The sequence below is a fragment of the Lepidochelys kempii genome, chromosome 2 (genome assembly GCF_965140285.1).
Source record: "Lepidochelys kempii isolate rLepKem1 chromosome 2, rLepKem1.hap1, whole genome shotgun sequence".
NCBI classification, from domain to species: Eukaryota; Metazoa; Chordata; order Testudines; family Cheloniidae; genus Lepidochelys; species Lepidochelys kempii.
In genome coordinates this window covers 172,328,565-172,347,735 of record NC_136381.1, presented here as the reverse complement: position 1 = coordinate 172,347,735, position 19,171 = coordinate 172,328,565, and the positions used below count along the sequence as shown (strand labels likewise).

The 19,171-nt window shown below is 45.2% G+C and overlaps 1 protein-coding gene across 7 annotated transcripts in view; it reads right to left on the bottom strand.

Annotated features, from left to right (window-relative positions):
• The window catches only part of EZH2 (enhancer of zeste 2 polycomb repressive complex 2 subunit), an 85,225-nt gene extending 66,613 nt beyond the window's left edge, over positions 1-18,612 (bottom strand). For 2 of the 7 annotated variants that reach the window (XR_013635370.1, XM_073332770.1), the window contains exons 1-2: positions 18,522-18,612; positions 16,449-16,514 (exon numbers count right to left, since the gene is read on the bottom strand). Coding sequence is in view for 2 of the 7 variants with exons in the window: in XM_073332770.1 (XP_073188871.1) it covers positions 16,449-16,486 (38 nt within the window). In the remaining 5 variants the exon portion in view is untranslated. Of the gene's footprint in view, positions 1-16,448; positions 16,515-18,521 lie in introns of those variants that run through there. The other 5 variants (XM_073332773.1, XM_073332771.1, XM_078851684.1 and 2 more) reach the window with 4 other exon arrangements.
• Positions 18,613-19,171: the final 559 nt, after the last annotated feature.

Genomic DNA, 19,171 nt, shown 5'->3' with positions numbered 1-19,171 from the left:
TTCAATAATTCTGTAGCATTTCAAATAAATACACATTCTAAATAATGCCTATTGCTCACGTCCATTTTCTCAAAACAGAAAGCTTTTTGACAAACAGTGTAATAACTTGGAAGACAAGTAATAATTGCTTGAAGCACTTTGGCCTGGTCTACACTTACAAATGAGATCAACCTAGGTGTATCACTCAAGGCTGTGAAAAATTTTGTGCCCTGTGTGATATAGATAGGTTGACCTTACTCCTGGTATAGAATTCTTCCATGTATCTAGCTACTGCCTCTCAGAGAGTTGGATTAAAAATATTGATGGAAAAAACCCTTGTAGGAAGTATCTATACTACGGTACCACTGTGGCGGCTGTAGTGTAGACATACCCTAAGTCGGGAAATACTTCACCACTACCACCACCACACTGGAAGAAAGCTTAATTAATACTGTGTTCTGACTCCACATAAGTTATTTACTGGAGAACAGTCTTAATTGAACCTTTGAAATGAAGGAGCATCTTGACTCTCAAATGGTCTGAAATATTTAGGAATATGCCTTAAGTGGAAGTAGACAAAAATGGTTATTTTGCCAAATCTCAGTCTGAAGTCTTGACACAACACAGACTAATACATGGTCTTTGTTGGGGCTATATATGACGACATCGTCGAGGTAGGCTGCCTCGTACTTGCCATGTGGTCGCAATAGTTTGTCCATGAGCCTTTGGAAAGTAGCGGGAGCCCCATGCAACCCAAAGGGGAGGACGGTGTACTGATATAGTCCCTCTGGAGTTGCAAAGGCCGTCTTCTCTTTGTCGGCCTTGGCCAGGGGGATCTGCCAATAGCCCTTGGTCAGGTCAAGGGTAGACATAAACCATGCTTTTCCCAATCTGTCAATTAACTCATCTATCCGAGGTATAGGGTACGCATCAAACTGGGACATCTCATTTAGCTTTCGAAAGTCGTTGCAGAACCTCACGCTGCCATCCGGCTTAGGCACTAAAACCACTGGACTTGACCATTGGCAATGAGATTCTTCAATGACTCCTAAGGCCAGCATTTTCCTGACCTCTGTCCTGATCTCCTCTCTTTTGGCCTCCGGGATCCGGTATGGCTTGACGTTCACCTTCACTTCAGCCTCTGTGAGGATGTGATGGTGAACCTCAGTAGTCCTGCCTGGCTTTTCTGAGAACACATCCTCGTTGCGTTTAATCAGGCTGATCACTTCAGATAATTGCTCCGGAGTCAACTCCAGGGATATTCCCACTTGGACGGGCTGGTTGCTTTTAGGGGATGGTGCTCCTAGCACAACCACATGCGCTTCTCTAACCTGCCATGGTTTCAGCAGATTTATATGGTAGATCTGCTCCAGCTTCCGGCGACCTGGCTGTCGGACCTTATAATCAACTTCTCCTATGGCTTCTATTATCTCATATGGCCCCTGCCACCTGGCCAGGAGCTTGCTCTCTGCTGTGGGTATGAGCACCATTAGCCAGTCTCCCACCTGGAACTTCCAGGTTGTCGCTTGGCGATTGTAGTATGCACACTGGGCCCCTTGGGCCTTCTCCAGGTGTTCGCGCACAAAGGGGCAATGTGGGCTATCTGGTCTTTCTTTGCAACACATGTTCAACGATACTTCTCCCTGGGTTCGGCTGTTCCTCCAAGCCCTCTTTGGCCATGTAAAATATGCCCCTGGGGTGGCGACCATATAACAGCTTGAATGGGGAGAATCCAGTGGAAGCTTGGGGAACCTCCCGTACAGCAAACAGCAAGTAAGGCAGCAGGGCGTCCCAGTCTTTCCCGTCGCGACTAACCACTTTCCGCAGCATATTCTTCAATGTTCTATTGAAGCGTTTGACAAGACCATGAGTCTGGGGATGATAGACTGAAGTCCTGAGGGTCCATATATGAAGCACTGTACATAGGTCCTTCATTAACTTAGACACAAAGGGGGTCCCTTGGACCGTCAGGATCTCTTTAGGTATCCCTACTCTGGAAAAAATACGGACTAATTCTTTGGCTATGGTCTTGGACATGGTGTTCCGTAGGGGTACGGCCTCGGGATATTGGGTGGCATAATCTAGTACTATCAGAATGTACTAATGACCCCGGGCTGACTTCTCCAATGACCCTACTAGGTCCATAGCTATTCGCTCAAATGGGATTTCAGTAATTGGTAGAGGTACCAAAGGGGCCCTCAGGTGTGGTCAAGGTCCATGTATCTGACATTCCGGACAGGAGATACAATATTGCCAGACCACCGCATAAATGCCGGGCCAAAAAAACCTCTGCAGAATCTGATCAAGGGTCTTATCTACCCCTAGATGGCCCCCAAACAGATGGCTGTGGGCCAGATCCAACACGCCCCTCTGATGCTTCTGTGGGACCAAGAGTTGTTCTATGACTTGCTCTTGGATCCAGACTACTCTGTATAGCAGATCACCCTTAATCACATAATATGACCCTGGGCCCTTAACTCTCCCCTCCATGGGGACCACATTTACCTCGACTCCTTATTTACGACTATTGCTGTACATTGGATCATTGGCCTGATTCTGACCAAAATTCCCGAGTAAGGTCCCCATTTGTCAAAACTCAGGGCGATCTACGTCTGTCTCCCCCTCGGGGAAAACCCCTGGGGAACTAGGTCCGGTAATTGGGTCGTTAATCGCCTGCCCCGCCTCGCCGTCCATTGAGCCACCTCTTTCCCCTACAAGCGTAGATTTCTGTTACTGGGTCAAGATCCTAGTTCCCCTCCTTTTATCCACCCTCTGTTCCCTCCGAGTCTTCCGGGGTTTTCCTGGCAGGAAGAACAAATCCTGGCCAAATTCACGGAAGGCTATTGCGGGGCGGAGGGGGTGTTTATCTATCTGGGCCACCCCCTGGGGCCCAGGTTCATTATTTTCTTCCACCTTCTCCCCAGGGAGTAGGCTCCGATTGTTCTTCCGCATCCTTCCTCCCCTCCATAGTCCAGCCTGGCGCTAAAGCAAACCAGGGCCTCGGAGCAGAGACTTGTCTCCGATTCTGGCGCCTTCCTTCCCTGGTGGTCCGAGAAAGTTCTTGGGCTGCTAGGTGTCTCTCTACAAGGGCAACTAGTTCATCATGAGAGGAGAGATCATTTTGGCGAACCCACCCTCGTATGCCCGGCGGCAATCCCCTCATGTACCTGTCCAACACGAGGATTTCCACTATCTTTTCCAGCCCATGGGTCTCGGGGTGGAGCCACTTCCGGGCGAGGTGGATTAAATCAAATAGCTGGGACCTCAGCAGTTTGCTGTCCCAGTATTTCCACTTGCGGAAGTGCTGGGCCCCTATGGCTGGCATCACACCTGACCTTGCCAGGATTTCCGCCTTCAGCTGGGGGTAATCCATAGCTGTCTCTGTGGTCATGTCGAAATAGGCCTTCTGGGGCTCCCCACACAGAAATTGAGCCAGGATATCTGCCCACTGGTCTTGGGGCCAGGCCTCCCGCAGTGCCGCCCTCTCGAAGGCAAGGAGATATGTCTCTATATCGTCGTCCGTAGTCATCTTCTGTAAATAGTTGCTTGCCTGCAGCGGCCGGGCCCTCTGGGGCCCGTGCGTCAGCGTGGTCAGGGCTTTTAACTGCTTCACTACTTCATGCAGGGTGGCTCAATCTTGGGCCTCCTGGTTCATCAATAATTAGTTTGTCTCCTGTTGAATGCATACTGACTCTTGCTGGGCAGCCATCTGTACCCTGGTAGCTTCTTGTTGGGACGCGGTGGCCCGTATCAATGCCTTCACTATGTCTTTTTTTTTTTTCCGGGGGGGGGGGTGATTTACCTTGCCCTGAGATGGCTTGCCACAGAGCCTTACTCACTCACCGCATCCCACTACTGACACCACGTGTGGCAAAATACCTCATTCGCTTTAGCAGGCTCAGTCCTTTTTAGCCTTAGAGACTCAGGTTTGGGGCAAGGCAAATCCTTATAGGTGGCACAGGGTCCTGCTACTCCTCTCCTCAGTCAATCCCTTGTGCTCGTTTTCCCTCCCTGCTGGGAAGGTTTGGTGTCTTGCTGCAAACAGCCTACTGGCAGCTTCCCTGTTTCTCTCACTCCCTCACTGCCCCCCTCCTTTCATGCAGGGGAGGGTTTAAAAAGGTCTCAAGTAGTTGGAGTCAGCTGAACCTAATTGGTTCCCTAGCAACCCCTTTTCCAGCTGAACCTTATTGCCCCCTGGTTCTCTCTCCTCAGTAGATAGGGAGGGACATTTTAACCCCCTGGGACTAATTACTACCCCCCCCCTTCTGTAGCTGTTTGTCCTGGGTTTACCACAGTATGCAGAAGTTTTCATGTAGAAACAAGTAAATTCAGTTCTCATCAGTCTCCCCTTCCAATGGTTTCTGTTAATCACAATGTTCGAGAAATGTAAATTTTGTCCTACTCTAACACTACTAGTAATGTGCACCAGCTAAATATATCAAAAGTACAACTGGTTGACATTTAACTGGAGGAAATTACCACACAGAACAAACTAGAAAAAAATAATTTTAAATTGGACCATAGAACCTAGGGGATATAACAACTTTAAGCATTCAATCTCTTGAAAAGCAATTTTGAAATTCAGGCTTACAATCAAATGTAAGATTTGTGTATTGTACCAAAAAGCATGCACAGAGCTTTAAACAAATAACAGACAAGGTTCCAATCCCAAGGATAATGCAATCTTTCATAGAAATAGTCCCCCATGAAGTCAAGACTACTCATGTGACTAAGAATTTCTCATGTAAAGTTTCCTAGATCATGCCCTCCCCCCTCTTAGAGAAGACATATGGAATGGAATGCTTATACAAATTAAGATTGAGATTGCTTGTCTCTGAAAGTACAATTTTGTTTCTTTAAATTATATCGAATATTTTTGACAGAGGAATTGAAGATTATGAAAAGATGTACATTTTGAAGAGGGAGACTGCATGGTATATAGAAATTGTTCCAAGCATAGGAGAGACATAATGGGAGAAGGAAATAAAGGCAATAGAAGTGGAATTGATAGAGCAAGGGGCCTAGGTTGTAAATGAAGATGTAAACATATAAAGGAGAATAATCAACTCATCTGCTTCTGGTTTTACAAAAGCTTTAATGACTTATTACTGCGCAGATTTTAAAAAGTCACAATACCCTTTAAAGGGTCTGACTGCAGACAGTACCTTGTGCCACCTCAGTCACATATTTACAAAAAATAATGCATCAGATAATTTCTCATGTTAAATAAGCATGATGTCTCTTTAAAAAGCCAAATAAAAAAAATGGTTAGTAACCTTCAGTAACTGTTGTTCTTAGAGAATTGTTGCTTGTGTCCATTCCAATGTAGGTGTGTGCTCACCCCGAGCACTGCTGCCAGAAAGTTTTTCCGTCAGTAGTATCCCTCAGGTCAGCTCTGGTGCCCCCTAGAGTCGTGCCCTCATAGCACCAGTATACAGGGCCCTGCCAACCCACCATCCCTTCAGTTCCTTCTTGCAAGCTAAATCTGACAGAAGAGTAGGAGGGAGGGTTATGGAATAGATATGAGCAACACACCTTGAACAGCAGCAGTTAGGGAAGGTTAGTAACTCTTTTTTCTTTTTCAAGTGTTTGCTCACGTCCATTCCAATGTAGGTGACCCCCAAATAGGAGGGGGATTTGAAGTTCAACGACAAGCAGACTGCAGTACTGCTCTGCCAAATCCAGCATTGTCTCTGGCCTGCTGAGCGATAGCAAAGCGAGTTGCAAAAGTGTGGGCTGAAGATGATGCTGCCTCTCTACAGATATCCTAGATGGGAACCTGGGTCATTAATGCAGCTGAAGACGCTTGTGCCCTTGTGTAATACACAAGAAGTGATCCACAAAGAAATTCTCTGGGTTGAGACTGGGAGACCTTTCATCCTGTCTGCCACCGCCACGAAAAGCTGAATAGTTTTCCTAAACGATTTAGTCCTTTCTATGTAGAACGCCAGCACTTGCCTAACATCTTGTGAATGAAGCCTCTGTTCTTGCCTATTGGCATGCGGCTCTGGGTAGAAGCATGGTTATTGTGGAATTCCTCTACGTTTGGGAGGAATGCTGGGCGAGGGCGCATTTGGACCCTCCCCTTGAAGAAAATAGTGTATGGAGGTTCTGAAGTAAGGGCCCTAATCTCCGAGACCTTTCTGGCCAAGGTGATGGCCACCAGGAAGGCTACCTTCCAGGACAAGTAGAGTAGAGAGCATATTGCTAAGGGCTTGAATGGGAGACTATATCTGTTTGGTAGGAAGGTCTACTCCACAAGGGGTCTCCAACTCCAGATCATCAACCAACAGCCACTATTATTTTAATTCTGTGACCAAGTTCAAGGAATTGCTGTCACAGGAATCCAGGACCAAGTTTTCAGCTCTGGTCAAGAAAGGAAAACCAGTTGTGAAAGCATCCCTCCAAGCGGCGTTGGACAGGGCGGATTCTGCTGTCGTCACGAGAAGCTCACAGTTGCAGACCTCGGGCCTCCCATACGAAGTACAGCAGACCATCCAGGACCTCCCTTTTGAGGGCACGTCTCTCTTTTCAGAGCGGACAGACTCTAAGCTCCACAGCTTAAAGGGTTCAAGGGCTACCCTAAAGTCCATTTTCCTTTGCTTTTTCTTCAGCACCACTGACTGGAAGCAGTGTTGTGCGTCCCATTGAGGTATAAACCTCCTCCAGAGAACCCTGGCAGTGCCAAGAGTCCTGGGACATGGACAGAGAGTCTTTCCTTGATGCCAGAGAGGCCGAGCTGCACTGCCTCTCTGAGAAGCCGGTACACTTCTCACTGAGGTAGAAATGCTCAGTCGGTGAGGCTCAACTCTGAAGGGGGACAGAGAGCCACCTCTATAAGGAGATATTTAAGTCTCTGGTCTCTGTGTTTTATGGTACAGGAAAGTCCTCTAAGGAGAGTACTTTCGCAAACGCAAAGACAAAACAGAAGTTCCAACAACCATCACTGGCAGTAAGACGAAACTGAAGAGACAGCAGGGCCCTCTATACCGACGCTACAAGGGTGCAACTCCAAGGGGCACCAGAGCCAACCTGATGGATACCACTGAGGGAAAAAACTTTCCGGCATCAGTACTCAGGGCAAGCATCCACGTTCACTGGAATGTACATGAACAAGCACTTGAAGAAAAACTGAAATTGCAAAGTATTTCTACATTTCAATGACTTTGTTAAGTCCATATCTGACACATCCTTATTTGGCTGCAATAAAATGGCAGTATATTCTCCCACAGTCAGATTAATTTATATACCTAAATAAACTGCTCTAAGTATTGGTATCTCACTTTCCTAAGCAATTAATACTTCATTAGACAGATTACATAAATTTAATAAAATAAATTGAAAAATTCTTATCTACAGAATTTACAGCATGAACTGTATTAGAATAGGTTTCAGTACGGACTCCAGGCAAACTTGTAACCTTAGACGCACCACTGATGTTACCATTTAGAGAGAAAGATATATAATGTTGTATGGTATACAAGACTAGTCAGTTTACATGTGTGGGATGAACAAGAAACTTTTGTCTCATGAATACAGATCTATAAGTATTATAAGTAAAAGACCAGTAATATAGGGAGATGAGTTCCTCCTATACAAGTCTGTTATTTCCCACTTTTGCAGTTTTCCCTTGCACAGGGAGAACTACTTAATCTGACATAAGTGCATCCATAATACAGTATGGAAGAAGCTCACTATAAAAAGTTCATATTACTTAATCACTCAGCAATTTCATGGACAGCTTGCTCTCTAAAGTAAAGATTTGTTTTTTTACAACTAGCACTTGACACACCTACCATTAGATGTCCCCAATATGCTTTCCCCAACATGCATTTTCCTAATGCTTACCAGTTAATCTTTTACATCCCTAGTACCTAGGTCTGTGACTGGCACCAGCCACTCCTTCAATACTTTACAGAAACACTTAGGGCAGTGGTTCCCAAACTGTGGGGCATGCCCCCCTATGGGAGCATGGAGAAATGTCCAAGGGGGTGCAGTGGGGCCCAGGCCAATCCTGCGAGGGGGTGGAGAGGGAGCACGACCCAGTCCTGCCTGCTCCGGCCCCACCCCCGGCTCCACTCCCAGCCTAGGGAGGCACCGACACATTCTATTACAGCTGGGGAGGGGGAGAATGGGATGAGGGGAAAAGTTTGGCAGCCCACTGACTTAGGGTATGTCTACACAACAATATAAACCCAGATTTAATAGGACTCGAGTCAATTGACCTGTGTCAGGGAATCATGGGCTTGAGCGTCTATACTGCATTTTAAATGTTGGTTAAGGATTTTCTGACCCATGCTCGAATCTTGGGCTCTGGCATCCAGACTGCAGTGTACAGACCCAAGCCAAAGTAACACTACCCCAAAGTGCTCAGCAACCTCCTCCCCTAAAGTGTCAACACTCTAGGCCTATTAATGTGTTGCACTGTGCGAAAATTCTACTGCCCACCCTGTTTCCTAACTGTGATGGTGCTATTGATGGGACTCAGAAGCCCATAAGGAATACAAGTATATAAACTGCATAATTAGCTCCTTTGGTGATTGTCTCAGTAGAATGACTGCAGTTTCAGAAGGTTTTATATTGCACTACCATCTAACCTGAGAATTGGGCTCTCTACCTCCAGGTGGAGTTATACTGGTAAGAAAATATCCATGTGTACCTGTTCTGAGGATAATTAGAACATGTGTCTCCATGTCTGTCAAACTATTAAAATGAAACATTGAAATTCTTAAAATGGATGTTCAACTGAGGTGTTTTTGTTTAGTTGGTTATTTATTTGTCTGTTATGAAGTTGACATAAAATGTAGGTTTTAGAAGAAAAACGCACACACCCCTCAGTCAGGCTGCTGCCTGCTGTGGAGTGGTGAAGTGCAACACCAGAGTTTGGAGTTCAGTGTGCACCAGACCCTCCCCCAATCCATTATCCCTGCCTCCGCCGCACTGCAGGAGGCATGGATAAGGGATTCTTGGAAGGCGGTGGGGAAGGTTTGGGTCTGGCTCCAGCTCCAATTCACCACCCTCACACTGCATGCTGCCACGCACCGCTGCACACACAGCCCTGGGGAGGGGAGGGGCTTGGGAGCAAGGGACAGACAGCAGCGCAGGATGAAGTGACTGCCCGGCAGGGAGGGGAGGGGAAGGGAAGTGGCAGAGCTTCCAGCTCAGGGATGACCCCCAACATTCTGGCAGCTGGAAGCCACATCCTCCCTGTCAGCTTTGCTTCCTGCTCTGACCAAGCTCTGCACGGCAGCAAGGAGCCAGAGTCGCCACCGCTGCAAGAGGCTGCAGGGAGTTGGGACTGGCTTCTACATGCCGCCCAGGCACCCCTGCACAAGCAGACCCAGGGAGAGCAGGGGGGCCCCAAAGAGCAGAGCAGGGACCAAGTGGCTTCCCTGAAGGGAGGAGGAGTGGCTGAGGTGTTGTGGGCCATCCTCCTCCAGCTATGCTGAACCAGGAGCTCTGCCACTCCACTTCCCTGTAGGCCAGCCGCTTAGTCCCCACTCTGCTCCTTGCACCAAAATCTTGTGACCAAGAGGCAGCTCTCTTTGCAAAAAGCTTCTTCTGATCCATCTTCTTTGAGACCCTGCAGGCTCTCTGACAGTGTGCCTGCAGACTGGTGTTCAGCAGACAATGCATTAACACTAACCTGAGCTGCTGCCATTTGCAAAGGGAGGTGTGACTTCTGTTTGCAATAGACTGCACCACAGATTGTCCGCATAGAGAAGACTAAGGAAATTGCCCCAAGCAAGGTGTATAAAAATCAATGATATTTAAAAAAAAATAAATAAACGGATTTTTTTATTTAAATCTGATTTTGATAAAATGCTTTTGAGGAAAAAACCTATCAAAAGATAGTTTTAATTAAGACACATTATAGCTCAAAGATATATCATGGAATAGGGATTATAAATTCTTATTTTAGAGTAGGAGACAATACATTCATGTAATGTTTAAGAAAAGAGACCCAGTTTTGGAATATTTTAATGAAGTTCCTCTACCTGGGGGTAAGACAGGCATGCGTGCAAAATGCAACAGTGCAACAAAGAAATGCAAGGCCTGGTTGCCCCAGTGAAACAACATCATGAGAAGTGTTGCTTCTCAGGAGGAAGCTGCGTTGAAGACGATGAAAGGAACATGTCTGAACATGCAGGATCTTCAGGTTGGTAAACTTTTTTATTTTATACTTCTTTCTTAAGGATTACCTGTCTTCCTTCTGGACTATTCTTGAATTCTCAGGTTTGAGCAAAAAATATAGTTGTTACTTTATGGTACTATAATTTTAGATGCAGTTGTGATAAAAAATAAATAGCCGAAATAGGCAGATCTTCCTTTTACAATTTCACCTTTAAAGTAGTACTGAGTGTCAGTGAATGCAATGAGTAATACTAAATGAGCAGTATGGAAATAATATTTAAATAACTGCATTGACTTATTTTGTTTAGGAGAAACCATCCTCAACATGCAAGATTCTGAAGATATCCACCTTTAAGATCACCATCATTTTCTATAGTTTCCAAGTTATCTGCCAATGATAGTGTTTCAGTGAGATCATGTATGTCACATAGCCACAGTATATCACCTGAAGCAAAAAGAAAAAAAATCTCCATCATCCAGAAACCACCATAGATAAGTTTGTGATAAGAACCAGCAAGATTACAAAAAGAGGAAATTGATGAAAAAGTTGCCCAGTTTGTTTATGCAACAAACTCTCCTTTCCGTATGACTGAGAACCCACACTTCATTAACATGGTTCAGTCATTAAGACCAGGATACAGTCCACCCAACAGAGCAGATGTCGCAGGCAAATTGCTGGATAAAGTGTATGGAAGAGAAACTGAGCAGTGTGCAAGGTCTACAGGGTAAAATTGTTAACCTGAGTCTTGATGGGTGGAGTAATGTCCACAATGATCCTGTTGTATGTGCTTGTGTGACAACAGAAGAAGGGAATGTCTTCCTTACAGAAAGAACTGATATATCAGAAAATGGACACACCGCAGAATACTTATAAGAAGTAGCAGTAAAAGCTATAACAAACTGAAAAAAAATTCAAATGTCTAGTACGCAGCTTGGTCACAGACAATGCTGCAAATGTATCCAAGATGAGAAGAAATTATTTAGAAGAGAGTTCCAAGCTAACAACATACGGTTGCAGTGCTCATTTGATACACCTCCTAGCCAAAGACTTCAGTGTTCCAGAAAGAAAGGCTAATGTTGTTGCTGAGATTGCAAAATACTTTTGTAACAACCACTTTGCAGCAGCTGCTCTCAAAAAAGTGGGAGGAACCAAGCTAACTCTCCCACAAAACGTGAGATGGAACTCAGTAGTGGACTGTTTTAAGTACTATATCAAGAACTGGCCTAATCTGATGACAGTTTGTGAACAAAATCGTGAAAAAATAGATGGCTCTGTCAAAGCCAAAGTTCCCAACACTGGGCTTAAGAGAAATGCTGAACACATGCTGAGTACCCTCAAGCCTATTCTGTAGCCTTGAACAAAATGCAGGGAAATAGCTGTTTTATTGCTGACGTTGTTGAAATTTGGAAGTAAGTGAGATCTTAAAAAGAGAAATATGCAATGACAGAGTTAAATTACAAGCTTTAAAAAAACAATTGGGACTAGCACTATCTCCAGTTCATTTTCTTGCAAATATTCTCAATACTCGGTACCAGGATCAAACCTTAACTGCTGAAGAAGAGGAGCTGGCTATGACACGGACATCCAGCAATCATCCTTCCATAATACCAACTATAATAAACTTCAGAGCTAAGGGTGAACCATTCATGAAATATATGTTTGCTGATGATGTTTTAAAAAAAGTCACACCAGTGAACTAGTAGAAGTCACTTAAGCACTTGGATTCAGAGTCTGCTGAAGTGAAAATCTCACTTAACAGCAGTAACTTCTTCTGTTGTTGTAGAAAGAATACTTTCTTCCTTTGGACTAATTTATTCCAAATTGAGAAATAGTTCAGGACATGAAAAAGCAGGAAAGCTTGTTTTTCTTTTTCCAAATTATGAACAAACAGGAAAATGAAGGTGAAGATGACTGAGTCCACTGCAGAAGCCAATATTTTAAGTTTCTCACATTGACCTGGCTGACATAGTCTATTTAATTTTTGTTTAACAAAAACAAACCTGATTTTAAAAAACTTGAATGTTCAACTAAGTTCAGAACTTCAATGCTTGTTTTGTTAAAATATTATACGTTTTCTGTTGAAGAAAAAAATCCAGAATACATAATGTTGTTGTTTTAGTTAAATAAAACAATTTAAATGTCTGTCTGATGATGTTCTCCTCCTAAAACAGGATGGCAAGAAAATCCTCCAAATTAAGATTAACCTCTTGAATTGGCGATAGTTCACCTCCCAATGGCTTCATAAATATCTGCTTCAATTACCTTTGGTAAATAAAATAACCAATCATTCATGTTCTGATATAGCCGTAAATCTGATCTGAAAAGTTTTCAAAATAAATCACTGTTTAAAAATGTATAGTGTGTACCTTCTAAAAATGAAACCTACATCTGAGTTGTGAAGAATATGTATTAAGGTTATAACAACCAACAAGAATGCACTTTCATGTAGAAATCCATGATTAAATCAAGTCTTCCTGATTAGTGATTTAAATCAAATCCACCCTGGCCTCAAGGAACTCTGGGACCCATCTGGAAGACTTCTGGGATCTGAGTCAAGCTGGTGTTGTGTGCACACAGGAAAGCAATAGGGCTCAAACCCTAGGTCCAAGCTTAACACGGGCTTGAACCCTAGGTTCAATCCCTAGGTTAACAAATTGGTGTGTGGACCGAAGGGGGGTTTGGCTTGAGCCCAGGCTCAAGTCAAAGCTATGGGCATGGCTACACTTACAGATGTAGAGCGCTTTGAGTTAAACCAGCCTTCGGAGAGCGCAGTGGGGAAAGCACTGCAATCTGTCTGCACTGACAGCTTCAAGCGCACTGGCGTGGCCACATTAGCAGCTCTTGCAACGGCAACAGAAAGCAGTGCACTGTGGTAGCTATCCCAGCATGCAAGTGCCTGCAACGTGCTTTTCAAATGCGGGGAGGGGGGTGACAGGGAGTGTGCTGTATGTATGTGGGGGGTGGAGAGAGTGGGTTTTTGGGGGGCTGAGAGCATGTCAGCATGCGGTCTTGTAAATTCAGACAGCAGACCCCTCCTCCTCTCCCCCCCGCACACAGCATTCCACAGTAATGGTTGCTTTGTCTCAGAGCAGATAAGCATGCCGGCTGTCAGAAACAGAGCTTTCAAGGGGCATATCCGCATTCCTACAGCGAGTTCAAAACAATGAGAAGAGTGGCCACTTGACTTAAGGGGATTATGGGACAGTTCTGGAGGCTGATCAGAGCATAGTAATGCAACACCTCGTTCACACTGATGCCCGAGTGTTTCAGCCAAGGAGCACCAAGCATTAATCTTCTCACCAAGATGGAGTACTATGGAGTCACACCACTCTATGTGCCTTGCCAGTGTGAATGGGTAGTGGGCTAGGGCACCCAGGGCTGCTTTAATGAGCTCTAACTCATAAGTGTAGCCAAGCCCTTAGGCTACATCTACACAGCAATGTAAATCACAGCTTCAGCTCCTCTTGCCTAGATCCCAACAGTTCTCTCTTTTCTAGTCTTAACTGTCCAAATTAAAGTATGCCTCAAGTGTAGCAGTTCATCTTAAACCATTCACAGGAATACATTGCCCTCATCTCAAATCTTCAGTAGCTGTCCACGAAAGCAGACATATCATCTATTTCAGAATCTAGTATAAAGTTTCCCCTCTTAAAACCTGAGTCAGCAAAACACTTACACATCTACTTAAAATGAATGCATGCTTAACAGATGCCAAATTGTGACCAGTGTCTTCAAATTCTTCCATGAATTTGCCTTCCCCTCCATCTTTCTATTCTTGCATCCATTCAACACTTACCACATCAAGTTTTTTTTCCCTCCTTGCATCTCTCTCCAAAGTTGGTAGTAAATCCTACGTCTACTGTCATGTCCCCTGCTCCTTTTCCTCTCCCCTCCCCCACCTCACTATTTGGAATTCTCTCTTGGACCCTGACAACATTAGAATAACTCACGATTTTATCCTCCTAGAACACTGGTGTGTGTGGATGCAAAGTGTTTTATAACTGTTCAAAACTCATGTACAAGGATCCCAAATACCATCTGGATTAGGCTTGCTGTCAACAAGTCTAACCACCATTAGTTTAATGGGACGGGGAATAGAGGTTCTGGCAAATGCACAAATTGCTTAAACAATCTCTCCATGACTCTACCACAGCAAACTGATGGGACTTTCAAAATCTCCCAGAATTCACTACTTCTGGAAGCTATCCCAGGACTTCTGGGACAGTCACACTGCATATGAAACTGTTTAGAACACTGGTAGTGTGGATACAGGGCAAAACTAACTCAGAATCTGAATCAGAGTGGCTACTATGGACACACTGAAACACGTGTTTAAATAGGTTCTGTCCTACTGTTTTAATTAACAATGGTTCCGTTTTCTAGTGCAGACGCTGCCCTGGTGCCTAATGAGGCCCTTCAAAAATGAGCTTACCTAAACACTCACTCTGCCTGTTCCATCCTTATAAGAGCTGGTAAACAAATTTTTGCCTGGGCAGGTAAAAGTTTTGTAAAGAAAGCCTAGCAGACTCCATCTTTTCAAATCCTTCTTGCCTATTTATTGCCTCATGTTCAATCATTTTATCTATAAAAGTCTCATAACATCTATAAATGCTACCTGTAACCTACTATTTCCTTTTATTTGCATAGATTATAATTGGCTGTGAAGTGTCCCATGATGCTATTTATGTATCATGCAAGCAAACCTCTATTAAAATTATCCTCTTTACTACTACTGCAACAATTCTTATTAAAAAATCCACAATAATGCTTTAATTGCACCATGGGAATGCAGCAGTATCTAATAAAAAAAAAAATTCTTTCCCTAGTTTTTAAATTTACCAACTGAAATATCAAATATTTTATATACTGTAAGCTCTCTGGAACAGGGTTTGTACAGTGCCTAGTACAATAAGGTCCTGGTCTATCATTAGGGCTCCTAGCTGCTACCATAATACAAACAATAACGTTCAAGACTCATAACTTAGCTCAGCGATCGGCAACCTTTGGCATGCAGCCCACCAGGGTAAGCCCCCTTGCGGACCGGGCCAGTTTGTCCGCATGTTCAGCCGATCGCAGCTCCCACTGGCAGCAGTTCGCCACTCCAGGCCAATGGGGGCTGCGGGAAGCGGCACAGGCGCTTTTTACATGTTGGAAAGTCAATATATGCCCAACCACACTAGACAAGTACAATCAGCTTGGAAATTGTTAACTTTGAAGCCTAATTTTGTTCACTTTAACACCTGTGTTTGGCTAGATGATGACTTAAGAACATTGTTTTTTACACTGAAGGTTATCTTCACAACCAGAAAGACTAAATGCTTCAGATGTTTGCAAAATAAATCTTAGGATCTGACACCACACACTAAATATGGCAACACCTTCAAAATCAAGAGATCTACTTCCTGAGTATTTACAGTAATTTGTCTAGACTAGGATTTAAAGGTTTAACACGTTTTCAAACTCTACTGTTGCTGAAGTCTACATTGCCTTGTCTATGACAAAGAATTAGAACACAATAGTCAGAACCTTTAAATCCTAGTATATACACTGCCTAAGTGTAATGATGTAATGGGCACTATATTTCAGTCCTCTACGCTCTGTAATGTTATCAGAGAGAACTAGTTTCTATTCTCAACATTGCTAACTAAATTCCAGCTGAAGTCTTTAGTAGTTCTAGAGAGAGGCAGAAAAGAAAACAGCTTTACCTTCAAGTTCCAGCCTCAGTTTACAGTGCTGAGTTTAGATAGATTAAATAGATTAGATAAACTGAGCAAATTTGATTTGCAAGTCAGTGATAAAGTGGAATTCCATAAAGTCACTTTTTGGAGTATAGTTATATTTTAACATCCCTTTGACAAACCCAAATCCTGCAGATTTCTATTAACCAAAACTAGGATCTTGAATATGGAGTCATTCTAAGACGACAATTGTTGACACCTCATGGAAAGCTTTAAAAAAACAAGTTTAAGTAGAAACTTCCATCACTGCCCTTTAATTACTAGGGACATTTTTGTAAAAATAGGATTTGTTTCTTAAGAATTTGTCTTATTCTTTAAAGATACAACCCTTATTTGATGCGACAATCATCTTCACAACAACTTAGCAGTAGAGGATCGTCTCTTTAGGTGAAAGATTTAAAAAGCACACAGAGAACAGCTGAACTTTTTATTAAAATAGCCCATTTACATGCAAGATTCCACACTAAAATACTACAAGAAAAAAACAAGTGTGCTATATTGCAGGGTTGCTCATGAGGTATCAGCAGGTCTTGAGTATTCAAATTGTAACAGACCAAATTGAAAGTACTTACAGTACAATGCATACAAGTACTCACCCTTCACAACATGCTTTCTGGTTACCACAAATAAACATTCCAGAGGCTCCCAATTTGATATGGACACTTGGGATAAACAGAAAGAGTGGCCTTTTAATTAACTCTTACAAATTACATTCAGATTCTAGAAAGTGTTACACCCTAGAAATCGATATGGAAATCTCAGTTTAGAAATTCACTAGAATTCCCACTACATATTTTTGATCCTTGTACATTTGTATAGTTCTACATCTGTATACAACTCCATTCAGTGGAGTGACACAAAAGATGTATTATCAAAATCCAAATATAAAATGAAGTCTTCCAACGTTTTCATTTCTGAGATAGAAGGGAAGAGAGATCTCAACTCCCAACTCTAGTCATTACAAAACCTAAACTTAATTTCCCCAATACTAATTTCTCCCTCCTGGTACTCACACCTTCTTGACAACTGTCTGTAATGGGCCACTCTCTTACCACTTCAAAAATTATTTTTCCTCCCTTGCTATCCTGCTGTTAATTGATTTACCTCCTTAGACTGATCTCACACTTGGTAAAGCAACCCCCATCCTTTCATGTATTTATACCTGCTCCTGTATCATCACTTCATGCATCTGATGAAGTGGGTTCTAACGCATGAAAGCTTATGCCCAAATAAATTTGTTAGTCTCTAAGGTGCCACATGGACTCCTCCTTATTTTTGCTGATACAGACTAACAGGGCTACCACTCTGACACCTAGCTCCATATTGTATTGTTCCCACCCCAGAACAATGTGGATGGTATTCCAGAACTAGGAGAGAAAAGTCACAGGAACAAAACCCAAATTAACTTACATAAACACACCTACAAGCTTCTTTTCTCTTTCTCACTCCCAATAATTTCTGAATCACTGCAGGCAACTGCTAATATCAAACACTTCAAAATAATACCAGATCACACATCAATCTTACTTTGTCATATTTACCAGTCACTCTTTTGCTCTTACAATTTTAATAAAAAGGCAGCTCTCTCCAACACCACCCCCTTACACCTACCAAAATGACTCAATACAAACCATGCTTTTAGTAAGAGCATGCCTCGTGCTCAACACACTTTGTTCTAGAACCACCGTCCCCAGCCTATGTGAACTTGCGAAATGCCATGCAATGCTGTGGAGGACAGGGACCCACTGCTGTCCTTAGAAATTCGGAAGTTCTCTCGAGCTGCCTTCGGGCAGGTTTGCCAGTAATACCACCCCACTGCCTTTGCATTTAACATCCTCCCTGCATTCGGGATTTTCATTTACAAAGAGAAGGGGGGAGGAAAGGGGAGAATCAAAAGCAGCAACTCGTGTGAAACAGCAAAAGAAGGAACAACCCAGAAGACAGCTCAACGGCCCCGCGTTGAACATCAGCTTCCGGGAGACTATCTAAGAGCACACGAGACTGAAGCAGACCTGCTCAAGTGCCCAAACCTCTCCCCGTAGCAGGGAGGCCCCCTCGTTTGGGGAGGTTAATTTTATTTTCTCCCCGTCGCCTCCTCTGGGAACGAAGGATTTTGCGGCGTGTTTCAATCAGGCGAATTAAAACCTCGTTCCCCGTTTGAGGGGGACTGAAGGGGGTGGGGGGAAGAGTCCCCTCAGTCAAACTGCCCCTGCACCCGCAACTAGCCTGAAATCAATGGGGAGGTTTAAGGAGGAGAACAACAGACGTGCCCCCCCCATGCGCCCGCCCTGGTTAGGGATTCAAAGCGGTCCCAAGCCCGCGGCTCCAGTCCCGCCTTTGTCTCAGCCGGGTCGGTCCGGGGTGGGGGGGACCCCTCCGCCAGGGTGGGCAGAGCCAACTTAGACAAAGGGCGCTTCAGGCTCCGTGTCTCTCTCCAGCTGTCACCGGCCGGCAGAGCGTGTCCCGCCGCCGGACGCTCCCCCCGCGGCGCCCGCCGCCGCCGCCACCCCCTCCTCCGGGGCGGGGTGAGTTCCCTCGCGGCTGGGCCCCCCACGCCTCCCGCCGCGGTATCAAGGGCGCCGGTTATAATAGCCACTCCCGGGTCCCGCCCGCGCGGTGCCGGTCACTCGCTGGCTCGCGCTCGCTCTCTCACTCACTCACTCACTCACCCCCCCAACCCCCGCCGGTGCTGCTGCCGCCGCCTCCGGGTCCCCTCTCCGCTCCTCTCTGCCTCTGGCCGCCGGATTCACCCTCCCGGACCGAGCGCCAAACCCGGCGGCCCAATCGGCATCGCGCTCATTGGAGAGAACCAAGCACCGCCCCGATTGGACGGACGTGAAGGGCCCGCCTGAGCCAATCAGCAGCGGCTAGAGGCGGTGCCGGGGGCGGGGAATTCGCTCCCCACGTGCAGGGGGGAGGGGGGTGGAGGAGCTCTCTTTGTTCTCGCGCTGGCTGGGGGGGATGGCGAGTTTTGTGCCCCTCTCTCAAGCCTTGCGCGCCCCTCGGCCCCCTGGGGAGAAGGAATTGGGGCGCGCCGGGAGGGAGAGCCTGGAAGCCCGCATTGGCTGCGGGTGGGGAGACTGGGGGTTGCTGAGAGAGGAAGCGCTCGCGGAGCCCGGGAAGGGAGGGGCAGCCCCGTTCCGGCGCTGCTGAGAGTTTGAATCAGTTCGAAAGTGGGAGCTGTAACGGTTTTAACTGTCATGCTTCTGCGCGCGCGGGAGGGAGGCGCGGGGAGCTCAGCAACCCCACGTCCCTCCCCGCTGCCTGTTGCTTCCCACTCCCAGGCGGGCAGTCCGGACCTTGACCCGCTCCGCCCTGC